Source organism: Gopherus evgoodei, chromosome 11 (assembly GCF_007399415.2).
Source record: "Gopherus evgoodei ecotype Sinaloan lineage chromosome 11, rGopEvg1_v1.p, whole genome shotgun sequence".
NCBI lineage: Eukaryota > Metazoa > Chordata > Testudines > Testudinidae > Gopherus > Gopherus evgoodei.
Window position 1 is genome coordinate 9418509 of NC_044332.1, and position 26559 is coordinate 9445067.

Here is a 26559-nt window from a genome sequence, read left to right on the forward strand (position 1 = left end):
AGTGGCAGCTACTGACTGAGGGCCCAGCTGTGCAGGCAACAGTGCAGAAGTAAGGGTGGCAATACCTTACCATGCCATGCTTACATCTGTGCTGCTGCTGGCGATAGCTCTGCCTTCAGAGCTGGGCTCCCTGCCTGCAGCCACCGCTCTCCAGCTGCCTAGCTCTGACGGCAGCACCACCACCACCAGCAGCCCTGCAAACCCTCTCTACAATAACCTTGCAAACCCCCTCACGCCTTTCTCCAACTCCTTTTTGGGTCAGGACCCCTACAATTACAACATCGTGAAATTTCAGATTTAAATAGCTGAAGTCATGAACTTTATGGTTTTTAAAATCCTATGACCATGAAATTGATCAAAATGGACTGTGAATTTGGTAGAGCCCTAGCAATATTACTGTGAAAGATATGGCAATTTCCTGTAATATCCTTGAAAAACTTTATAGCATTAAATTTAAATATCTTTGGTGACCATTGTATTTTAATGTATTATTGTGGGCATGGATGATCAAAGGACTATATTGAACAATGAGGCAGACAAGAATGATCTTTTGGGACAATACGCATGAAGTGGATTTCCTGGGAAATCTCTGCGAGATGAATGCAAATCTCCCATCCCTAGTTACACAAAAACCCAACCTTTTGAAGCTACACTCTGAGGGAGGGGACCATTGTCTCCTGATTACCTGTTCCCAGAATCTGAAGGTCAAAGGCCCAAGCTATATAAAAGAACAATGGAACTATTCATGATTGTGCTCTTTCTGAGCCAAGGTCCTTACAAACCTGTTTGCACAGAAACCCCCCTTTGTGAGGTTTGAAGGGGAACTCCTACAAGTGTCCTTGTTGGAGTTGGGGGAGATCTCTGGTAGCTTATAAACATGGTCTAAGTTCTTTTATTGTTTTTTATATCTTTTCTCTGTAATGTTCTTACCTTAAGAATAAGTGTGTTTGCTTAGCAAGGGTTGTGTGGTAACTTATAACTCCTGCCAATCACTGTTCATAAAACATCGGAGAGAGAAAGCAAAGCACAGATGCTGGCCTGTTTAGGCACTCTGGCTTGTTGGGAATAACACAGTGTACGTAGGGAACTGTGCAGCTGGAAAAATCCCACACAGAAGGGAGAGAGACATGGGTCTCTGCCCAAAAGAAGTGATGGCTGTGGAATTGGAAGCCTAGAATTGGATGCCCTTGGTGGACAGCGGAGGAGGAATATACATGCAGTTGCTGTCACCCTTAGAGAATCTCAGAGCCACCAAGGAAGAGGTAGATTCCATCATAAATTACCCACTGCCTGCTCTTCCACTGCCCAACAGTCTGGGGGTTCCAACAGGCAGCATATTTGAAACCAGTGTTGAGCACCTGATAGGGCCACCTGAGAAACTTTTCCGTTCAGCTCCCTTTTTGGCAACTGTCTCTCTTATTTTTAGAAACTTGGGTTGGGATTACCTTGGACTGGTGGATCTTGGAGATTATAAACAAGGGGAATTATGTTCGGTTCTGGTCTATTCCCATCACCTCCCCCCTTCTTCTTCGAGTGATTGCTCATATGTATTCCATAGTAGGTGTGAATGTTCGTCATGTGCACCGGTGCCGGAAGCTTTCCCTTAGCAGTACCTGTACTGGGGGAGCGCTGCTGCGACCCCTAGAGTGGCGCCTCTATACTGTGCTATAAGGGGAGCTGCGCACTCCCCGCACCCTCAGTTCCTTCTTGCCGCCAGTGAAGGTAGTCAGAACTTTGTGCTCCAGCCACATTAGTGGTACCGTTCCTGGAATTGTTACTTCAGTTGTTAGAGTGGGCTCAGGGCATGCCCCAGGCTTCAAGTCGTGCGACTCTTGTCGCCATTCTATGCCTACAAGTGACCCGCACGCTGAGTGTCTCTGCTGCGTGGTTGAGACTCACATCAGCGAATGTTGTAAGATCTGCAGGTCATTTAAGCCGCAAACCAAGGAGAGAGACATTAGACTCCATGCGTTCCTGTTGGAATCGGCGTTGACCCCACTCTGGCACATCAGGCAGACTCGGCACCCGCCGCCGCATCATCAGTGCATAGCGAGGCCCCCTCTGCCAGCCGGCACCGCTCCCCTTCCAAGAAACAGGGAAAGAGCCCTACCTTGCAGCGGCGCCGAGATATGGAAAGAGGGGAGGCTGGTCCCACGTCGGGCAGCCCACAGTCCCCCCCCCGGGCTCAAGGCCTCTGACTCGTGTTGAGCGGAGCAGCCCAGTACCATGTGCCCGCATTTCTCCGCCGGTATGGATGCCATCGACACCAGAGGCTATGTGGGCCGCAAAGGACATTATGAGTCTGCAGGTTCCAGACGTGCAGCCAGTGACGGCTCCCTGGTCTTGGGGCAAGCCCCTATTGGGTGCCCATCAGACTTCTGCCGGTCGCAGTTCCCACTCTGAGGGCCACTCCCCGCACTGTTCGACGCACAGCGATCAATCGTCCAGCAGCTCGCGCCCTCCCTCGACGCCAATCAGGCCATCCTGGTCACCACCCACACAGGAGTCTTGGAGACCCTCTACGCCACCTGCCAGCAGGCACAGGCATCGAGAAAGACACCAGGAACCTTTCCCTTCATGATGTGACTACCGCAGCCATTCTCAATGGGATAGACGTCGTCGGTCTTGTTCCAGTTCCAGCTCAACTAGACATTGCTCTCAGGATTCCCTTCGTGATGACCCAGCACAGGGCACCAGAGTTCCCGCTGCCATCATGGGTACCAAAGTAGCACTTCGGGCAGGTACCAGTCCTCGACATCGAGGTCCATGTCCCAAGGGAGGCAACATCACAGGAACTGCCGCTCATAATGTTCCTGTGAGACCGTGCACTCGACGATGACCTCGGCCTTGGCACCCAGCTGCCCATCCCGGCCCGCACACACCAGCCGGGGCAACTACCGCCACCAGGCCCTCAACCAAGTCAGTGGCAAGGGGTCCCATGGCAGGGACATTGGAGCCAGTGGGCACCATGGCCGCCCATGGCCGCCCAGACAGGGGCCAGCTAGGTCACCGGAGCGTGTCAGGCCCCATCAGCCTCGTCTGGCCATCTGAGAGACAGATCGGTGGGCCATGAGTCAGCGGACCCACGCCCAGACTCTGATCTGGGGCTCAATCCGCCAGTACCAGCCCAGGCCCATGGCTCCATGCTAGCCTTTTCCCTGGCATTGGATGACACTATAACGGCTCCCCTGCCATCAATCCCTCAGGAGAACTTTAAGGCGCACCAAGACCTGCTAAAGCGGATGGCATCCAGCCTCCAGCTGCAGGCTGAGGAAATGGAGGGCCCTTCCGTTTCCCTTTTTAACGTGTTGTCCCCCTCAGCACCGGGCCACGTGGCTCTGCCCCTGCACCAGGGTGTAGCCAACATTGCCAGCACCCTGTGGCAGACTCCTGCCTCCTTGGCCCCAATCTCGAAGAAGACTGAAAGGAAATACTTTGTGCCAGCCAAGGATCATGAATACCTCTATTCCCACCCAGCACCTAACTCGCTTGTGGTAGAGTCGGTAAACCACAGAGAGCAACAAGGCCAGCCCGCGCCTACCCCCAAAAATAAGGACGCCAGACGACTGAACTCCTTTGGTAGAAAAATTTACTTCTTGGCAAGTAGCCAACCACCAGGCCTTGCTGAGCAGATATGACTTTAATTTGTGGGAGTGTCTCCTTCCAGACCAGGACAGGAGGGACTTTAAGGTCCTGTTGGAAGAGGGGATGGCAGCGGCGAAAGCAACCCTGCAAGCGGCGTCGGACGCAGCCGACACTGCAGCCCACTCAATGGCTTCTGCGATTTCCATGTGTAGGGCGTTGTGGCTCCTCCTGTCTGAACTGTCGACAGAGGTCCAATCCCTTATGCAAGACCTCCCATTTGATGGGAAAGCGCTCTTCACAGAGCAGATGGATGTCAGGCTGCATGAGATGAAGGATTCCCATACCACCCTGCAGATCTCGGGCCTCTACGTCCCTCCAGCTAAGGACAAGGCCAAACCGCAACCATCAGCTCAACCTGCATGGAGCAGATACGAACCCCTTTATAAGAGACCGAGAGACCAGAAACACTGGTCTCAGCGACAGTCCCACTCCAACCTGCAGCCCGGACCCTCTAAGGGCTAGAGGCAGGGAAAGAGGCAGTTTTAACTGTTTGCAGGAGGGCACCGGGCTAGTTGCCAGGGAGACCCCCCGATTAATAAAGTTTGTGTTCTGCAACCGTTCACCTGCCTTCCGCATGGCGTGGTCCCGTATAACATCGGACCAGTGGGTCCTCAGCACCATTTCCAAGGGTTACATGTTGCAGTCCACCTCCCCCACGCCAAATCACCCACCCTCCTTGGTGGACCCAGGGGACCCGGAGCATGTCCACCTCCTAGGACAGGAGGTGGACTGTTTACTGCACCTGGGGGCAGTGGAAAAAGTACCAGTAGAATTCCAGGGCAAAGAGTTCTACTCCCAGTACTTCCTGATCCCGAAGGCCAAAGGGGGCCTCAGGCCCTTCCTGGACCTCCAGGGCCTAAACAGTTTTCTGGCCCGCTCCAAGTTCTATGTGGTGTCCCTGGCCTCAATTATCCCCTCCCTGGACCCGGGGGTCTGGTATGCATCCCTGGACCTCCATGCTGTGTACTTCCACATCCATATTTTCGAGGGACACAGGTGCTACCTCCGCTTCCTAATGGGGTCAGACCACTATCAGTTTGCGGTCCTTCCATTTGGCCTATCCACGGCACCCAGGGTTTTCACAAAGTGTATGGCTGTGGTAGCAGCCTATCTCAGGTGGGAGTGGGGACAGATCTTCCCATATCTGGATGATTGGCTTCTCAAGGGCAACTCCCGTTCCGAGGTAAAGACCCATGTGAAGCTGCTCCTCTTGTCATGCACCGGTCTTGGCCTAGTGGTGAACAAGACCAAATCAACCTTAGTTCCAGTTCAGCGCATAGAGTTCATTGGGGCGCTGCTGGACTTCTCGAGGGCCACAGCCTCTCTCCCCCCAGACAGGCAAGGTGGGACTCGCTCCCTAACCCTCTGCTGGGAAGCCCTGAGCCTATAGGAGTTCTGTACAGCCCACAATATCTTCTGAGGGCCGTACATCTCCCAGGCTGCAATACACAAGCAGACCACCTCAGCAGGGTCTTCTCCCCCCAGTACGAGTGGTTGCTCCACTCAAAGGTCGCACACCGTCTCTTCCAAGAGTGGGGCGTTCCCCAGGTCGACCTCTTTGCAACCAGCCAGAACTGGCGTTGCCCCCAGTTCTGCTCCGGGGAGGGATGGGGAGAGGCGTGATCTCTGATGCATTCCTTCTGCAGTGGTTAGGCCGGCTCCTTTATGCTTTCGCACCGTTCCCCCTCACCAGCAAAGTAAAAGGTAGAAGCAGACAAGGCGAGAGTCATCCTCATAGCCCCGGCGTGGCCCGCCAACACTGGTACGGGACCCTCCTTCGCCTCTTGGTGGCCCCCCCGAGAACGCTGCAGCTTCACCTGGACCTCCTTTCCCAGGATGGGGACCACCTTCTCCATCTCAATCTTGCCGCACTCCACCTGACAGCGTGGTTGCTCCGTGGCTAGACGAGGAGGAGGGCAGGTGTTCGGAGCAGGTAAGGCAGGTCCTCCTGGAAAGCAGGAAGCAGTCCACGTGCTGTACATACATGGCGAAGTGGTCCAGGTTCTCCAAGTGGGCGAGTGAGCGGCGAGTCTCCCCCTCCTCCACTTCTTTCCAGCTTATCCTGGACTATCTCCTGTCCCTTATGACCCAAGGACTGGCACCCACCTCGGTCAGGGTACACCTGGCAGCCATAACGGCCTTACACCCGCTAGTGCAAGGGCACTCGGTCTTCTCCCACTCTGTGACCTCCCGCTTTCTGAAGGGCCTTGATCATTCATTCCCATACGCTAGACCCCCCGTGCCACAATGGGACCTGAACCTGGTTTTGTCCTGTCTCATGGGTCCTCCATTTGAACCCCTGGCCACGTGTTCCTGGTCTCACCTCTCATGGGAGGTGGCCTTCCTTGTAGCAATCACATCGGCCTGCTGTGTCTTGGAACTCAGGGCCTTGACCTTGGACCCCCCTGTATTGTCTTCTACAGGGATAAAGTCCAGCTTCGCCCACACCCGACATTCCTCCCGAAGATGGTCTCCGCCTTCCACATGGAACAGAGCATCTTTCTTCTTGTGCTCTGTCCTAAGCCCCATTCCTCCAATGAGGAACACTGCCTTCATATGCTCTGTGTACATAGAGCCCTGGCATTTTACCTGGATCGGACCAAACCATTCCGGAAATCCTCACAGCTTTTTGTTGCCTCAGCTCAGCAAGTGAAGGGGCAACCTATCTCTTTCTCGCTGGATTACCTCGTGTATGCGCACATGCTATGATCTGGCAGGGGTTCTCCTGCCACCAGTCATTAGGGCACACTCAAAGAGGGCTCAGGCCTCATCAGCTGCCTTCGTAGCCCATGTCCCTATCCAAGACATTTGTAGAGCGACCAGTTGGGCCTCGGTTCACACATTCACTTCGCATTACGCAATTGTCTCCCAGTTTAGGGATGACGCCAGGTTCGGCAGGGCAGTACTCCGTCCCAGTCTATTGTGAACTCCTACCCATCTCCAACAGGGATAGCTTGGAATCACCTACTGTGGAATACACATGAGCAATCACTCGAAAAAGAAAGGACAGTTACCTTTTCCGTAACTGGCATTCTTCAAGATGTGTTGCTCAGGTGTATTCCACATCCCGCCCTCCTTCCCCTCTGTCGGAGTTGTCTGGCAGGAAGGAACCAAGGGTAGGGGGAGCGTGCAGCTCCCCTTATAGTGTGGTATAGAGGCACCACGCTAGGGGTCACAGTGGCGCTCCCCCAGTACGGGTACTGCTAAGGGAAAAACTTCCGGCATGGGTGCACACCTACTGTGCAATGCACCTGAGCAACACATCTCAAAGAACACCAGTTACAGAACAGGTGACTGTCCTTTTCCCATCCTTACTCACAAGAGACTGTTTAGAAAATAAGTAGACTCCCTTCTACAACTGGAGGAGGGACGTTCCCTTTGTGTTCAGGGGCAGGGATTTTATTTCCATTACTTTCTCATCCCAGAGATGAAAGGTGGTTGGCAGCCCATCCCATACCTTCAACATCTCAGCATTCATCTGCCATTTCAAGTTCAGGATGGTGACTCTAGCCTCTCTAATTCCCTCAGAACTGGTTCACAGATGTCTGCCTGCAAGATGCATATATCCATATATCAATCCATCCAGCCCATAGAGAATACCTCAGATTCCAGGTGGGAACATCTCACTACCAGCACAAGTTCCTGCCCTTAGGTCTTTGTACAGGACACAGGATATTCACCAAATGCTTGGAAATAATGGTAGCTCAACCAAAGAAACACAGAATCCAGGTCTATCCTTACCTCGACGACTGGCTGATTCGAGGAAGATCACCCCAGCAAGTGACTGACTCCATTTAATTAATTCTAAAGCTCTCCACCTCACAGAACCTCAGAGTCAACAGAGAAAAATCCATACTGACTGACTCAGAGCACAGCGTTCCTAGGAGCACTATGAAACTGAGGACAGCGAGAGTTTACCTTTCACAGGAGAGATTCCAAACAATAGTAGATCGTATCAACCAACTTCAAGCTCACCTAAGAACATCAGTGAAAACATGCATCAGACTTTTAGGACACATGGCCTCATGCACCTATGTGGTGCCATTTGCTAGGCTTCCTCTATGCTTCATGTGAAGGTAGTTGAAATCAGTGTATCCACTCAGCAGATACTTCATGGACATGATGGTCACAGTCCTGCAAGAAGTCCTCTTCTCATTAAAGTGGTGGGTTTTTGAAATGGGAATCACATGGTGGAAACGAGCTTTGAAAATGCTGACAGAACAGGGTGGACTGATTTAAAGCAAAGTGACCGGAATCACTAATTACAGTCATGATTTAAATCAGCAAGCAGGAAACCTTGATTTAAATCATAGATTTTAATTTTGTATTGCATTTATATTGTTACATTATTTTGCTAAAGTAAGGTTGATTCTCATTGATTGGTATGAATTGGTACTACTTTTTGCTAACCAGGAGACTACATTATATATATATATAACATTTATTTAAGCACCTATGTAACTTAACATACATTCACTTAGATTCTTATTTGTTACAGTTTTTATTATGTTAGAAAATGGTGAATGACAGACACGTCTTATTTACTAGATGATTTTTACTAGTGATTTGTGTCAAGCTGCATTTGGATGGAAATTGGAATTCAGTTAAAATGTCCAAAAATACCATTTTAAAACTGATTATTAGTTAAATAAAACTAACTGACGTGCTGGGTACATAAACTTACTTTTTTATTGAACATGTTTTGCATTTAAAACTAACTAATTTATTGAACAGAGGAAGTAGTATCTGTAATTAGTAAATTGAACTGATTATATCCAGTCACCGTGTCCTTCAAGGTTTTAGAACTAGTAGATCTCATCCCCTCACACCTCATTTTTGTTCATAGTTTGGAAGAGGAAAATAAACATTTGTGCTTTTTCAAATCCCAATTGTTTTCTCAGCTTTGAATGAACTAGTTATTGAACTGAACTGGTTGAGTAAACTGAAATGCGGACAATATTATCTCTGCAGAAGAGGCTAGTCAAAAGCTGGGTTAGCACTTAACAAACTCTGGTTTCAGGTGCTTAGAGATTTCTGCCAGTTTAGTGGTTTGACTTTCTTTAAAACTTTGGCAGCAACATGTAAGGCGTGAATATTATTTTATTTCCTTAAAATCAATGATTTCACTAGATTATAATACGTTTAGACCTTAACTTACGTGGTCATAATTTCAAATTTAATATTAAATAGGTTAATTTTCTTTAAAATAGCACATTAATGTAAATAAAAATATTATTTACCTAAAAATCCAACTTATAATATATTTTTTTAAAAATCATTGATTTGTATCCAGCATGAGACAGGAGATAAAGGATACATCTAGAAGGTAAGTTTAATCAAATTTGTGACCTGTATAAAAGTTGCTGGGCCTAATCCTGGTCTCTCAGTGGAAGCAAGAACCTTGTTTTGGGGAACTTTTATAATGTGTGCAAGCTAAATTAACAGTAGTCAGTAGTTCTTATGCATGGTTGTCTATACACTCTTTGCAGCGTAAGAAAGAGTAGGCCTTCTTTGTTGATATGTATATGGAAAATATGTTATATAACTGCTAGTGTCTGTTATGCTCCTGAAGCATATTGCAGTATCTGTTTAGAAGTTGTCATGTCCAGTGTGTGCCCCCAAGTTGCAATCTTATATGGGAAAATGGAGGGAGTGAAAAGTCCTCTTACCCACAGGAAGTTTGAGCAGATTTTTGCTCAAGTTTTGCTATGAGTAGTTCTGCTGCCTGTGTCAGCCAGCTCCGAGCCACTGAGAGCAGGGGACGCTGAAGCTCTGAGCCTCCACGGGCTTCTGTGAATTTTTCTTTATTGCCTGTGACCTGTCCATGACTTTTACTAAAAATATCCATGACAAATTGCTGACATCTGCTGGGAGAGCAATACAACACTGCGCAGACAATCTAGGAAGTTGCTGGGACAACTTCCTGGTGCAAGTGCTGGAGGAACCAACTAGGGGCTGTGCTCCTCTTGATCTGCTGCTCACAAACGGGGAAGAATTTGTAGGGGAAGTAGGAGTGGGTGGCAAGCGGGGCAGCAGTGACCATGAGATGGTCGAGTTCAGGATCCTGACAAAAGGAGAGCAGCAGAATATGGACCCTGGACTTCAGAAAAGCAGACTTTGACTTCCTCAGAGAACTGATGGGCAGGATCCCCTGGGAGGCTAATATGAGGAAGAAAAGAGTCCAGGAGAGCTGGCTGTATTTTAAAGAAGCCTTATTGAGGGCGCAGCAACAAACAATCCCAATGTGCAGAAAGAATAGTAAATATGGCAGGCAACCAGCTTGGCTTAACAGAGAAATCTTCGGTGAGCTTAAACTCAAAAAGGAACCTTACAAGAAGTGGAAACTTGGACAGATGACTAGGGAGAAGTATAAAAATATTGTTCGAGCATGCCGGGGTGTAATCAGACAGGCCAAAGCACAATTGGAGTTGCAGCTAGCAAGGCATGTGAAGGGTAAAAATAGGGTTTCTACAGGTATGTTAGCAACAAGAAGAAGATCAGGGAAAGTGTGGGACCCTTACTGAATAAGGAAGGCAACCTAGTGACAGAAGATGTGGAAGAAGCTGAAGTACTCAATGCTTTTTTTGCCTCAGTCTTCACAGACAAGGTCAGCTCCAGACTGCTGCCTTGGTCAGCACAGTATGGGGAGGAGGTGAGCATCCCTCAGTGCTGAAAGAACAGGTTAAGGACTATTTAGAAAAGTTGGACATGCACAAGTCCATGGGGCTGGATCTAATGCACCTGAGGGTGCTGAGGGAGTTGACTGTTGTGATTGCAGAACCATTGGCCATTATCTCTGAAAACTCATGGCGATCGGGGGGAGGTCCTGGAAGATTGGGAAAAGACAGATATAGTGTCCATCTTTTAAAAAGGGAAGAAGGAGAATCCAAGGAACTACACACCAGTCAGCCTCACCTCAGTCCCTGGAAAAATCATGGAGCAGGTTTCATTTTGAAGCATGTGGAGGAGAGAAGATGATCAGGAACAGTCAACATGGATTCACTAAGAGCAAGTCATGCCTCACCAACCTGATTGCCTTCTATGACAAGATAACTGGCTCTGTGTTTATGGGGAAATTGGTGGACGTGATATATCTTGACTTTAGCAAAGCTTTTGATACAGTCTCCCATGGTATTCTTGTCAGCAACTCTTAAAAAGTATGGATTGGATGAATGGACTGTATGGTGGATAGAAAGCTGGCTAGATCGTCAGGCTCTACAGGTAGTGACTAATGACTCCATGTCTAGATGGCAGTCGGTATCAAGCGGAGTGCCCCAGGGTTGGTCCTGGAGCCAGTTTTGTTCAACATCTTCATTAATGATCTGGATGATGAGATGGATTGCACCCTCAGCACATTTGTGGATGACACTAAGCTGGGGGGAGAGGTAGATATGCTAGAGGGTAGGGATAGGGTCCAAGTGACCTAGACAAATTGGAGGATTGGGCCAAAAGAAATCTGATGAGGTTCAACAAGGACAAGTGCAGAGTCCTGCACTAGGACGGAAGAATCCTGTGCACTGCTACAGGCTGGGGATCGACTGGCTAAGCAACAGTTCTGCAGAAAAGTACCTGGGGATTACAGTTGACAAGAAACTGGATATGAGTCAACAGTGTGCCCTTGTTGCCAAGAAGGCTAATGGCATATTGGGCTGCATTAGTAGGAGCATTGCCAGCAGATCGAGGTAAGTGATTATTCCCCTCTATTCAGCACTGGTGAGGCCACATCTGGAGTATTGCGTCTAGTTTCCAGCCCCCCCCCTACAGAAAGGATGTGGACAAAATGAAGAAAATCCAGTGGGGGGCGACATAAATGATTAGGAGGCTGGGGCACATGATTTTTGAGGAGAGGCTGAGGGAACTGGGCTTATTTAGTCTACAGAAGAGAAGAGTGAGGGGGGATTTGATAGCAGCTTTCAGCTACCTGAAGTGGGGTTCCAAAGAGGATTCAGCTAGATTGTTCTCAGTGATGACAGATGACAGAACAAGAACCAATGGTCTCAAGCTGCAGTGGGGAAGATCTAGGTTACAGTAATAGGAATTACATTATTAATATTAGGAAACACTGTTTCACTAGGAGGGTGATGAAGCACCAAAATGGGTTACCTAGGGAGGTGGTTAAATCTCCATCCTTAGAGGTTTTTAAGGTCAGGCTTGACAAAGCCCTGGCTGGGATGATTTAGTTGGGCTTTGTCCTGCTTTGAGTTGGGGGTTGGACTAGATGACCTCCTGAGGTCTCTTCCAACCCTGATATTCAATGATTCTAAGATCTTAGGCTGATCATGAATGACAATGAGTGGCCTAGATCTCAGTTATAGGTCTCATTTCAAGACAGGTAACTCTATCCCATGAAGCAGTAACTCTGAAAAAGATTTGGGTGTTGTGGTGGATAATCAGCTGATCATGAGCTTCCTGTGCAATGTTGTGGCCAAGAGGACTAATTCAAAACTTGGATGCATAAACAGGGAATCTCAAGTAGGAAAAGAGATGTTCTTTCACCTCTGTATGGCACACGTGTAATTGCTGCTGGAATGCTGTCTCCAGTATTGATGTCCACAATACATGAAGGTTGTTAATAAATTGGAGAGGGTCCAATTTATCAACAGAAGAACCACGAGAATGATTAAAGGATTAGAAAACATGCTGTCGTCTTTGAGAAGTGTTCTCGTGGGTGCAGCTGTGCCTTTGATTGGGGATTTTTGGTAACATGTGGCCCATGCATGTGCTGCACACATCCTTGTGCCCTACACCAAGGCTATATGGGATTGTGTGGGCGAACCACTCTCCATTCCTTCTTAATCACTTTGGGCCTGAGACAGAGTTTACCTGTGTCTATTCTCTATAGTATTCAGCAATTAGTCACTTTGCATATAATTAAATACCTTTTTAGTGTTTTTACTTGTAGGAACATTTGTTTACCCCCCCTTTTTTTTTCTATTCCCATAAAAAAATTATTCATAGACATAGTTAGATGGTGGTTAAGATTTTTCCCTTCATAGGAGTCAGTTTTTGTTTATTTACACAAGAATGCTAGGCTCCCTGGGCTCCTGACATGAGGCTATTCCATTCCTAGTGTCTCTGCTGGATAGGAAGTGTACAAAATCAGGACGGGGTGAGGGGTAATAGGTGCCTATATAAGAAAAAGCCCCCAAAATTAGGGCTGTCCCTATAAAATTGGGACATCTGGTCACCCTACTCTGCTGTTTGAGTGATACTCATATCCCCAGTAAGTGAAAGACCTGCACGTCCTTCAAGGATAGAGCCAAAAAAAATAGGGAGATCAAATTTAAACTCCTCATGATGGAGAAAGCTTTATGATCAGCTTTGGACTATGGGTGAAGGCCCCTGCCCCACATATGTAGACCCCCCCCCCAAGTACCACTAGTGCCCTGTCAACATCAGGATCTCAGTCACTGGAGGCTGCAAGACATGTACATGGTACTGCAGCACCAAGTACATCTACAGTACCACAGACCTCCGCCTCAATATTTGGCTCTAAGAGGAGGTGAGGAATAAATCTTCAAGAAAATATCAATCTCCGATGCACAAGCAGACTATGGAGACCTCAGATCCCAAGAGGAACTCCACAGAGGCTCCAAGTGATGCTGGTACTGCAAATGCAAAGTGGAGTCAGTTATCTTAGAGAGACTCAGTATCGAGCTTGGATATCCATACCCAAAGTGGCAGAGGTACAGTTGAGAAAAGTTCTGAGTCCATCCCTGAACAGCACTCCATATTGATAACCAGAAAGTCAGTGGTACCAAAGACTGCTCGGCTACCCGTGGTACCAGTGGAATTGGAGCTGACACACTCTCATGCCAACCACCTGCATCAAAATTGAAGACATCCTCCACCGGTCCATGCTCGACCCAATATTTGATACCATCAGTTCCGCAAGAATGTAGGTACCCTAAAGGCCTGATGGTATCATTGGAGCCAGAAACTCCTCTGTTAACAAGTGCTGGGGTTATCAGCATCAAGATCCTCTCACCCCTCTGCCTCCTAGAATACCATGCTCACCTTCATCTACTTTGCAAGTGGAACAGCTATCTGCCTCCTCCCTTGTAGTATGTGGAAGAGGACACCTCAGACTTTCACATATTGGTTCAGGGGTCCCATGTCTATTCTAAGATTCATCTCTCTCCCTCCAAGCTGACATATTAGAGGAGAATAGACCTCAAATGGCATCAACGTGAATACCTCCATCTATGTCATTTGCTCCCCTGAGTGGGCTTGATGGGATCTTTGGGTGTTCTGTCATCAACAATTTGCCACACAATCTTCACACCACCTGAAGGAGCAGAGAGGGGCCCATTCCCCTCAACATCCTCTACCACCACCTGTGCCAGAGGAAGAGACCTTTGGGGAGCAAGAAGCAAGAGTGGATAAAGAGGTGACACTTCTTACTAGTATTTCCTCCTCCTAGCCTGATGAAGCTGTGATGCCTCCATTACCTTCTATGGTGGATGACTTCAAGTAATTTCAGGAACTGCTGAAGCAAATTGCTAACATTCAACAAATTCCTTTAGAGCAAGTTCAGGAGTCCCACCATAAACTGCTATATACCTTACACACCTCCTCATCTATGAAGATTACACTCTGGTCCATGAAGCTCTTATGGGGCCTGCTGAAACTGTTTGGCAATCCCAAGCTACTGCACTGCCTACCTGCAAAAAGCATTATGTCCCTGCCAGAGAATCAGAGTTTCCATTTTTGCACCCAGCTCCAAATTCCTTGGAAGTGGAGTCCATTTATGAACAAGGTAGATAGCATAGCTCAAAGTCCACCCCATACACAGAGTCTTACTCTTCTGCTACACTTCCGTTCAGAATAGCAAATCATCAGGTGCTCATGGCAAAATATGATTATTTAAACTACAAAAAAAAATTAGTATTTTATTGAGCACCTGCCAGAGGAACATTGTGACTAATTTGAGGTACAACAGGGTCAGTTCCTGGCAGACATCCCTCCAAGCCTCCTTGGATGCTGCAGATACTACGGCACAATCTGTATCCACTGTAGTGGTCATAAGAAGAGTGTCTTGGTTGGAGATCTTGGGCTTCCCAAGAGGGGTTCAGAGCACCATTTAAGACCTCCCTTTTGATGGTTGCAAGCTCTGTGCAGACTCGATGGATACATATCTCCACACTTTAAAGGACACACTGTGGTCCTTAGGGATTTGTATTCTTGTAAATAAGAGGCGATTTAGTAGGTCTCAGATGGCACAGAGAGCACACCAGCCCCATATTCAACTTGTCATAGACCAGCTGAGCCCCTTTCCAACAGGCCAAGATACTCTAAAAAGAACCCTCATTCAGCTGTAGCTGTACCTACATTCAGCCATGTGCATTCTCCAAGCAACAGTTTTGATGGATTGATTGAGTCTCAGCTAGGGCTATCAAGCGATTAAAAAAATTCATCACGATTAATCGCACAATTTAAAAAATTAATCACAATTAATTGTGCTGTTAATAATAAAATACCATTTAAATGTTTTAGATGTTTTCTACATTTTCAAATATATTGATTTCAATTAAAACGCAGAATACAAAGTGTACAGCGCTCACTTTATTTTTATTACGAATATTTGCACTGTAAAAATAAAAGAAATAGTATTTTTCAATTCACCTAATACAAGTACTGTAGTACAATCTCTTTATCACGAATGTTGAACTTACAAATGTAGAATTATGTACAAAAAAAAATGCATTTAAAAAAAATTAAAACTTTAGAGCCTACAAGCGCACTCAGAACTACTTCTTGTTCAGCCAATCACTCAGACAAACAAGTGTGTTTACATTTGCAGGAGATAATGCTGCGCACTTCTTGTTCACAGTGTCACCTGAAAATGAGAACAGGCATTTGCATGGCACTGTTGTAGCCGGCATTGCAAGATATTTAAGTGCCACATGCGCTAAAGATTTATAATCCCTGCATGCTTCAGTCACCATTCCAGAGGACATGTGTCCATGCTGATGATGGGTTCTGATCAATAACAATGGCAAATCTCTCTCCACAAGTTGGAGATCCTGTGCTTTGCTGGGACCTAAGCCTAATCCTTAATTGCCTTATGAAGCATCCTTTTCAGCCACTAGCTACATGTTCTTTGTTAGTTTATTCAGTGAGGACAGCCTTCCTAGTGGGAAGCACTTTTGCCCAAAGGGCTGTGGAATTAGGGGCTTTAATGCCAGACACCCACACACACATTTATGGTGTTCATCAGAGAGAAGATTTTGCTATGGGCCCATCCAAGATTTTTATCTTGGCTGTCCTCAGAATGAATTAATCATTGATCTCATGTTTTTCCCCAAAGCCACATCAGACTCTAGATGTCAGGAGGGCATTAGGTTTTTACTTAGATAGGACCAAACCTTATAGAAGATCCGCAAGACTATTTGTATCCTTTGTGGACCGAAACAAGCATTCTGTTATTTCAAAACAGGGGTTATCAAAGTAGATCTCTGGATGTATCAAGATCTGTTACAAGTGAACTCAACTTCAACTCCTTTGAGAGCGATTGCACATTCAACAAAAGCACTATCTGCATCTGCATTCTGACTTAAGGATGCACCAATTGCAGACATCCAGAGAGCAGCAACTTGGTCCTCTGTTCATACTTTTTCTATCCATTATGCTTTGGTCCTTGCTGCAAGATATGACACTGCTGTGGGCAATGTCATTCTCTCCTCTGTATTGGACTCTGTTCCGAACCACCTGCATCCTTAGCAGGGTCCTGCTTAGGAGACACCTGAAGCAGAGCACCCACAGGGATGCTACTCAGAGAAGGAGGGGAGGATACTCACCTTGTGCAGTAGCTGGAGTTCTTTGAGATGTGTGCCGCTCTGGATGATCTGCTACCTAGCCTCCTCCTCTGTTGCTTCAGTGTCTCCCTTTTGGAACTTTGCAGAGGCGAAGGAACTGAGGGCAGTTAGTCCACACAGCCCCATATAACCTCAGTGCTGGGCACAAGGATGTGTAGGATGCATGTGTGGGCTGAAGAGGCATTGCTATGATCAAAGGCACAGGGCACAGGCACACCTGAAGTGGAGCACTCACAGGGACACACATCTTGAATAACTCCAGATACTACACAAGGTGAGTAACCTCTCCTTATAGACTCAAAGAACTCAAGCTATTTAGCTCAACAAGAGAAGGTTAAGGGGTGACTGGATTCCAGTCTATAAATACCTTCATTGGGAACAAATATTTCATAATGGGCTCTTCAGCCTAGCAGAGAAAGGTCTAACATGATACAATGGCTGGAAGTTAAAGCTAGACAAATTCAAACTGGGAATAAGGCATACTTTTTTAACAGTGAGAGTAATTAACCATTGGAACAATTTCCCAAGGGTTGTGGTGGATTCCCCATCACTGACAATATTTAAATCAAGATTGGATGTTTTATTATGAGATCTGCTCTAGGAATTACTTTGGGGAAGTTCTCTGGCTTGTGCTATACCGCAGGTTAGACTAGATGATCATAGTGGTCTCCTCTGGCCTTGGAATCTAAGAATCTCTGATAGCTGCAACAGCACTCTCCTAGCACCAGGAGTGGGAACTGATTAAGGACATTAATTCTGCTTAATAATATTCAGACTTGTACAGTACAGGGTTGCTAGTGAGACTCTGTGGAACCTGGGCATTCCTCTATTTAGCTACTCAGTAGGCCCAAATCTGCTTAGTTTATGAGCTAAACTAAGATCAACCCAAGGTGTATTGCATACTGTGATGCTCCAGTATTATTGTTTAATGTGATCTTGTTACAGCTCTTTCCATAATCTCTTTACCTTCCCTACCATCACCAATAGAAGCACGCATGGATTTTCAGATTTCTGATCAAGCAGACGTGCACAACTGAGCCTGATAGCGGGAAATGACATTTTAGCTGCACGTTCCCCATAAATAGTAATGGAATGGGCATGGCTGTTGAAGTAGCTGTTGAAAACCATGGAGGTATTTTAGAACCACAGCTATAAGAATGCCTAACAGTATGATCTGTATAGCACTATCCAATCACTCCTTCATCTGTAAACAACTGAGCAGGAATTTTCACATTTTCCATTATTATGTACCTCTTCCCTTTCAGGTATTAGCAATGCAGAAGCCCGCCAACCGGGAAAAGCACCTAATTTCAGTGTAAACTGGACAGTAGGAGACACTGGTCTTGAAGTTATTAATGCCACAACTGGCAAGGATGAGATGGGTCGTGCATCTCGCCTTTGTAAGCACGCTTTGTACAGTCGCTGGATGCGTATTCATGCAAAGGTACATGTCCAAAGATAGGAGTATTTTTTCACTGTTGGCTTTCAATTTTGCTCAATCTCATAACCACCTTTCTAATAAAAGATTGTAATGTGCTGGCTTATTATGTGCTGGTTAGTAATTGGGTAAAAATGGAGAAAAGAGAGATGTCTTTGTTCCACGTTTTCTTTAATATGATAATTTCTAGTGTAAATGTATATGAAGATCTAATTACCTGCCTCTAGAACAAGTGAAGTGAAAATGTTGACTCCTTTGAGCTTTGCTTATAATTTTAATGTACCAGACAAGACAGACTTTTAGTAGCTCTTCTGGAGCCCAGCCCACAGAATACTAAGGTTACAAACCAGGAAGGCTAAGATTTGCCAGATCAGACCCTGAGTCCATCCTCTGACATATCAGGCGAGGCAGCCATGTGTGGGGGGGCTATAGTTTAGTGTTAAGAGGCACTCCTGTTTGAGAACATGTGGGTAAAATCCTAGCCCCATTGAAGTCAAAGGGAGTGGCTTAAGTGGGGCCAGGTTTTCTCCCCTGGTCTTCCCCAGGAGGTGCAGGTAAAAGCCAAAGAATTGCTTTTTGAACGTTTGGATTTCTTTAACCCATGATGGTTGATCCTTTATAAAAATGGAAAGGTACAAGCAGTAAACCATGATCCTTAGGGTTCTCCCATCCTCTCTTCAAAGCATCTGTATTGATGGAAGCAAACAGCACCTTGAGCCAGTCATTTCAGCTGGATCAGTATTCCTACAACAGTCTTTTGGAGTCTATCATTTCTTACTGTAGTGCGGCAAGGCACTGAACTACTGCAATATAGACAGTCGGGTGCTGAGACTGTAGCATAAGCTTGTCATTCACTTTCACCCCATGCCATCTTCTTAGTCCCCTGTCACTGTTCAGAGATCCTTCTCACCAGAATATGTGGAAGGAAGATGTTTCTGTCTTTTTAAGGGCAGTAGAGCAGGCAGGATTGTGGGTGGGGGAAAGACTTATTTAAAAAAATAATAACCCCTTAGGTTTAAATGTTTTTCATCATCCCCTCCCCAACTTTGTTAACGTGTCACTCTGAAATATTTTCCTGAAAAGATATGAATGGGTGGGGGTCACAAGTGATGGCTTGACAAAGTGGTACTGCGTAGTGGGTGGAATCCACTATGACTTGGTGTTAGTGAGAGAGGATTGGGAGGAGTTGTGAAACATTATGCGGTATTAATTCACTAGAATTTAGAAACTTCTGCAGAGTAGGCAGGGTCCCTAATAACATGTATTGGGCCAGCTTATCTTAGTTTTCAGTTTTCACAGCGCTGAATTGGCTAGGTGGCTGTTTCTCAGTCCTACTGTAGTAAATGCGAAAGCTCTAAATGTCAATACTGCAAAGGGCTGAATAGTCTTTAGAGATCAGCAGACATAAGGACATTAATTTAACTGGCCAATGCTGAGGGAAGTGGTAGGAAACAAGCAATTGAATAAACTAAAGTAATGAAAACAGATAATTCTTCCAAAGTGAAAGGTAACCATTGCCGAATGTGTAAAATAGCAAGATAGAAAGGATTTGTTCTTATCTCAGAGAATGCAACAAATATTTTTCTCTGGATTCTTCAAGATTAAATGTTCCATTGAAGGAAACTATGTTGAAATAGAAGAACAAAACATTAACGAGTTTACTGATTGTGCAAGTGAGAAATTTGATGCTATCATCACAATCTAAACATATTCTTGCTGATCATTTAAATCTACGTTCCAGTCTTTCCAGCAGCTTTTTAACATAAGGCTTTGTTCAACAGTAATCTCTGTCCTTCTTTGACATCCCAAAGTAGACCAGTCAGTGATTGTGCTATACAACAACTGAAAATAATGCAGATTTGGACTTGATAAGAAAGTTACAACCTTCTTTTATGCTAACAACTTCACCTTCTGTGTAACAGAAAATGAACAATTCAAGAAACGATTAAAACACTTCACCCTGGATGTCTCTTCCAGACAGATATAAATTCTCACAGATCCACTCCTGCATGCTGCAAGTGAAGAAACATAGGAAAAATTAAAGGGAAAACAAAAAGAACTACATTGACTTAATGAAAGATAGGATAGTTGGCTGAACATGAGAAACAAACTGATAGCTTCTAGCATCAGTTCAGGAGAAAATGCTTTCCTGTCCGTGCTTAATGGTATTGATTCTACATCTAGGGAAAAATGCAGAATGCTGTGTCCAAATGGCTGAAGATATCATCCTGTAGCGCAGAAAAGAGTTGCCATTGCCTCACCAAACAATAATAAAATGAAAAAGACAAGAGACTTTCTCGGGTCCAGTTATCCCCAATATCTGACACATGAGTTTTCAAAGCACCATTTGCACCTCTTTGAGTAAGAAGTAGTAATGAACAATCCTAAAAAGGGGAATGGAAGGGAAAATTCTCCTGTAACCATCATCACCCTTATAGTTATCTGTTTGAAGGAGGAGGATTGGTGCCCCAGCATCCCCAGAAGAGAATTCTCAGGAAGTCTGCATTTGTGTCCAGCTAGGTTAAAGCTTGAACTGAGCACAAGAAGTGCCTTTGTCAAAGGCCAGTGTGTATTTTACAAAGTAAAGAACTGCAGAGAGTACAAGGGCAGTTGGCAGATTTCAGACAGACTTGGCAGATTCGTATGATCTAGATGATCTGATGGTCCCTTCTGACCTAAAACTCTAAACATTATTATTACAGCCTTGATTTTTCTGAGCAGCAGTTGACCAATAATCTAGGTTCACCAAAAACCGATGAAATTCCCTGAGATGACGCTAACTGAAGTTCTGCTCCTACAGAGTTTCTACATTCTGCAGGAGCAGAACCGCCGGCCATGGGGAGCTTCTGTTCATATTTCGCTTATTAATCTATCCTGTAAAGCTGCAGAGCCATTTCAGCTGGTACTGCTGTAATGCACCCCCCGTTCATGGGGCAGGGAGGATGATGGGGGTTACATGTAGACCTTCCACCTGTGCTGTGCAGGGTATGTGTATCTCTGGCTGAAGGCCCTGGAATACTGCTTCCCTCCCCAGCCCTGCTGTCAGGGGAGCCTTTGCAACCACAAAGGTGGGTGTGAGCTGTCCCAGGAAGAGTAGACGGGGTGGGTTTCAAAGAGAATGCCAGCCAGTTAGTATCAAGCAATATAATGATGGTTTCAATTTGACCTTCAAGGTGCTTATGGAAATGAGTAGATCCTCAGGGTTCCCACTGGACCAATAGTTTTGCTATGAGCTGTGAAGTGATACGTAGTTGGATACAAATCAACAGTAATGTTCTATCCAAAAATGGTAGAATTCAGTGTTTGTCATTCTTTCAAATTGCTGCACTCATTCTCTCGGTTTTCTTGATTCTGGTTCCTGGAATGGCTTTGTGTAATAGTTTGTTTTCTTTCTTTTTCTGTTTGTGCAGCTTTCCTCTAGCCTGCGCGCAAAGATCCTCAAACCGAACCTCTACCATGACACTAAGCAGGTGGCCACTAAGTATCAAACTGCCAAAGAGTGTTTGTTTAAAGCGTTCCTGAAGGCAGGGCTTGGAGCATGGGTGGAGAAACCAGTAGAGCAGGATCAGTTTTCTCTCACTGTCTAATTCATGGACTGCGCGTCACTTTGGAACAGGAAGTCATTCTGGAAATCCTGGCATCCAGCATCATTTTCTGGCATCAGCTGTCAAAGCATCATTTTGACACTTTGAAACTAACTAGCAAATTGATGTCATGTTTTGCTCAAATATTGGAAGTCAATGATAAGTTGCTACAATAATTCTATATTTTGTTATAAAAATCATTTTGGTTTACTTCTCTAGAAAATCCTTTTACTGTAGAAAAAGAATTCAGTAAGGCTGTCTTTAACAGTACCAGATGACTCATATTTTTCTGGGTTAGAAATAATTCCCTTTTTTAATGCAATATAAGCAAGTGCATGAAAACATGTAGATTGCATTAGGTTTACACTGCAGTTTTTTTAGTCTGTAGCTTAATTTAATCAAAAAAGCTACAAAGTTAATTTCTGCTCTTCTGTTAGCTTGTTTTTTTTAATTGCAGAGCATATAGGTGACAAAGCCAGAATGGATTTTGGACAGCTAGCTTTTCCCATCTTCCTTGCTCTTTAAAACCAGCTGCTGAAAACTTTATGTCTTTGATGTACGTATTTATTAGTCTGTGATCTGGTTTTTAACATACAGCTTTTTATTCTGTTTTTTAAAATACCTTTACCTCCCATTTACATGCATTGTAAAGTCATCATTTTGTACCACTGTAAACTGGAAACAAAAAATAAGTATTTGTAAAGTTAAGAAATTGAGTCTGTAGTGTACAAAACCTGTTTAGAAGTAGGCAATTTGTATATCCCAGAACTCATGCAAACCCCACCGTAACCTTAACAGTAATGTGGCAACTTCAAAAAACACAGTTGTTCATTTTGGGGAAATAATTCTGATTTGCCAAAAATAACCCATTCATAGAATATTAATTACAGGTTTTCTCAAAGAAATGAGAGGCCTGCTAAGGATGAAAGAATTGTTAAACTTCTTTCTTGTGGTCTTCAGAGACTTAACCGCTGGACTCCCCTGAAGATCGTATTGCCTGTAGCTTCACATACTTGATGACCTAGAAAAGTCTTAATTCTAAGTTTTGTTTGGTCTAGTATATATTTAGAATGGTGTTTTATTCATAAAAGCTCTTTTACGTTAAAATTTTCACATATGCTAGATGTAAAAATGAAAAATAGCAGGGAAAATACTGCCAGGTCTGTTAAGTCAATGGGTACATAGACAGCACTTTTAGAACAATTTATAAGCGAAATGGAAGTTAGACAATGGATTGGAGAAATCCTCTTTTTCTCAGCATACCAGGTATAATTCTCTAGTTACGTCCAATATGTCTAAGTACATGATGTGACCTGTGTGTATCAAATATATTGGGTATAAAAATTCTGAAAAACACCTCAAAGTATTTTTAAGTCCTATTTTTTAAAAAATAAATTTATAATAGCAGTAATACCTCAGCACCAGGCATTTCCTGGAGAATAGTGACTCCATGGGTGTTGTGGAAAGTGATACAAAAACTCTTTCCATCCAGTAATCAATGCGCCGGAAATGCCCTGTCCTGCAATCATTATTGCTCAATTATAAATCAAAGTGAAAAAAATCATCAAGACTAAAGGTTGCCTGAATATTGTACTAAACCTCCTATTTAGAGTCTTAGTGGCAATACATTAATGTATAAAATAAACTCTGGTAGGGGAAAAACATTCAGAATGTGTGAAGGCAAGTAATATACATGCTCTTTCAAATACAAGATTTACATTGTATCTGTCTTTGCAAATGTCTTTGGCCCTGAACCTGCAAACACTTTTGCAGTTGCTTAAAGTTAAGCACAAGTAGACCCACAGAGCTGCTAATGTGCTCAAAATGAAACGTGCATAAATTTGCAGGATTGAAGCCAAAATGTGGAGAACTGTAAATTAGAGCAACTTGTGAATTTTCTAGCTGGTCTAACCACGTGGATTTTCTTGGAATTAGTCTTACTATTAAATGAAACCTCTGTTTTTAAGGGACTCTCTCCTGATGATTTCACTTTGGAATCTTTATCTATTTTTACCAATCTTTTTAAATTTCTCATTCAGATTCATTCAGAGCTTTTTTCAGATTTTATTTTGAAGTTCAGGCAGTTATTAGATGAGATTATTTTTTTATTGATGAAGTCCTGAATGTGAGTAATATATTTAAGTATTATTGTAGGCATAAATTTTAAGACACTCAGATTTACTAGGAATATATGGAAACTATAAGTGAGAGTTCCATGCAGAATTCTTTTTGATAAAAGTGCAGCATTTGATTGATATGAGGAATAAGTTCTCATTCATTATAGTTTCCAAATGTTTTCAAAAATGTTTTCCAGAATCATGTGCAACCCATATCTGTCATCTGGGAGCCAGTGGCTTTCCACACACCTGCTTATTCATTTTTGTTCAGTAATATGTGAAAATCAGAAGTTGTAGGGGGAAAAAGTGTTCCTCTAAAAGATTTATTTGAGATTGTTATATTCAGCTAAATTCTGCCATGTCCCTTTTTTTTATTCTGTGCCCCTTTGTATTCTTTGTAATATTCCTGTATTCTTTACAGATCACCATCACCAAGCATGTATGGCTTTTTATGCATTTAATTTTAAATGATTGCAGAGGATAAAGGCAACATGGCTGCCAACAGCTGTTGAAATTTGGGGTTGACCTTTCTCTATCAAGCATTTAGCTTGGCATTTATTTTGAAAGGTTGGATGGTCTTTTTGAATATCTTCATTATGCGATTTAGTGTGTAATGGTGGTGGTGGCTAATCTTAGCAAGGATTTGTTATGCTATCCTGGGAGTTCTTGGGTTTTTTTAAGTTGATATAAGTGTATATCTCAGGTTCGTCACAAAATTTAAATGAGTAACAAGTTTAAAGTTAATAAATACTTGAAGAAATATAATTTAAGATGTTTTTCCAAATTACATTCTAGCTACAATAAAAGATAATAGGTTAGTAACATAGAACACTGTAAATGTAGGGATTTTAAAAAAAAAATTCTGTAGGGGTGTGGAAAGGAACTTGGACCTGGAGCTGAAACTTGAAACATTTGATTATGTCCGTGCTCAGGATTTAATACCCAATAGAATATGTCCTGTCACTTGCTGATGATGAATCATCCTATACAGAGTTCAAGTTAAAAACTGTCTTCACATTAATATGCTAGCTCTTTCCTATTCCCCACAAAGCTCCCAACCCTTTAATGTAGTTAGTGATAGTTAAATAGTGTGCAACTTAGACATGTACAACAATGGGCTCCCTGCACAGGGGACAGTTTTAGTATCCTCCTCATGCTAGATAGTACAAACACACTATTATAGAGGTAACACACTATTATGGGGTCGCAGCAGATCTTTATATGGTGCCTCTCCTGTGTCATCATTAAAACCTAAAGAACTCACGACTGAAATTTCAGGCACCTTAGAGCTGCGTCACTGGTGTTTTGCTTACCAGTGTGCATCTCGGATTTTAAGTATTTTATCCACCTAGAAATATAAACAATCTTCCAACTGGGTACCTTGTATATACAAATTATAATGCTTTCTGCTGGCGAGGGAGTAAAATTATTAGTTGTAGGCTGCTGATCCCAGCTAACACAGTGTTGTGCACTCAATTTGCATGTCTGTAATGGAAGAGTAAAGGTGATATCATGAAAACTGTTTTCTTTCCCGTCTCTCCCAAAGACAAATTATTTTTCACAGGGAGAAAGACTTGAGTCTTGGGACATTTTGAGTTGAGGTTGCCACATAACTGAAGTGGAACTTACTTTCTTTTTTTTTTTTTTTTAAATAACATGCTGAAGGTTCTCCATACGCTGAAAATTATCTGTTTGCCTTTTGCCAAAGCAAGCTTTTTCACTCCGAGGAGACACTTTCAAGTCTTTGCATTTTTATCATAATAGAGTGTCTGTTATAAAAATCATCCTGAGGTTTTTTGAACGCGAAGGTGAGCTGTGATTCAGATATGTGATGGGAAACAAAATGTTTAAAGTTATTTAAAACATAAAAGTGAGCCCACGGAAATAAAATGTATACAAAATGTATAAAATATATTATCCTGTCTCCAAATTGCTGTGTGGTTTTTGGTTTTGTTTTTTTAAAAACAGGCAGCCTTATAAAATAATGTATGATATCAGCTGAATTGAAAGTTTTTTGGTGCAATTTACAATAATACTTGGGTACAATCCCAATCAGATATAGACTGGGCATGATGAAAACTGCTGCATAAGAGTGTGCTATGGTTTTTATTTTCTTATTTATATGCATGTTAAGAATATCACAGAATCATAGAAGATTAGGATTGGAAGAGACCTCGGGAGGTCATCTAGTCCAACCCCCTGCTCAAAGCAGGGCCAACCCCAACTAAATCATCCCAGCCAAGGCTTTGTCAAGCCAGGCCTTAAAAACCTCTAGGGATTGAGGTAACCTATTCCACTGCTTCACCACCCTCCTACTGAAATAGTTTTCCTAATATCCAACCTAGACCTCCCCCACTGCAACTTGAGACCATTGCTCCTTGTTCTGTCATCTGCCACCACTGAGAACAGCCGAGCTCGATCCCCTTTGGAACCCCCCTTCAGGGAAGTTACTGCTATCAAATCCACCCTCACTCTTCTCTTCAGCAAACTAAATAAGCCCAGTTCCTTCAGCCTCTCCTCATAAGTCGTGCTCCAGCCCCCTAATCACTTTTGTTGCCCTCCGCTGGACTCTCTCCAGTTTGTCCACATCCTTTTTGTAGTGTGGGGCCCAAAACTGGACGCATTACTCCAGATGTGGCCCCACCAGTGCCGAATAGAGGGGAATAATCACTTCCCTTGATCTGCTGGCAAAGCTCCTACTAATGCAGCCCAATATGCCATTTTCCTTCTTGGCAACAAGGGCACAGCGTTGACTCATATCCAGCTTCTTGTCCACTGTAATCCCCAGGTCGTTTTCTGCAGAACTGCCGCTTAGCCAGTCGGTCCCCTGTCTAGCGGTTCATGGGATTCTTCCTTCATAAGTGCAGGACTCTGCACTTGTCCTTGTTGAATATCCAGAGTTATAGTAATTACACCTCTACCCTGATATAATGCGACCCGATATAACATGAATTTGG

The 26559-nt window shown here is 44.2% G+C and overlaps 1 protein-coding gene across 9 annotated transcripts in view; it reads left to right on the plus strand.

Moving 5' to 3' along the window:
* The window catches only part of ADARB1 (adenosine deaminase RNA specific B1), a 270641-nt gene extending 244899 nt beyond the window's left edge, over positions 1-25742 (plus strand). For all 9 annotated transcript variants that reach the window (XM_030580007.1, XM_030580000.1, XM_030580006.1 and 6 more), the window contains 2 exons: positions 17729-17907; positions 21312-25742. In XM_030580007.1, the coding sequence (XP_030435867.1) occupies positions 17729-17907; positions 21312-21488 (356 nt within the window). In that variant the 3' untranslated portion in view covers positions 21489-25742. The remainder of the gene's footprint in view (positions 1-17728; positions 17908-21311) is intronic.
* The last annotated feature ends 817 nt before the right edge of the window (positions 25743-26559 follow it).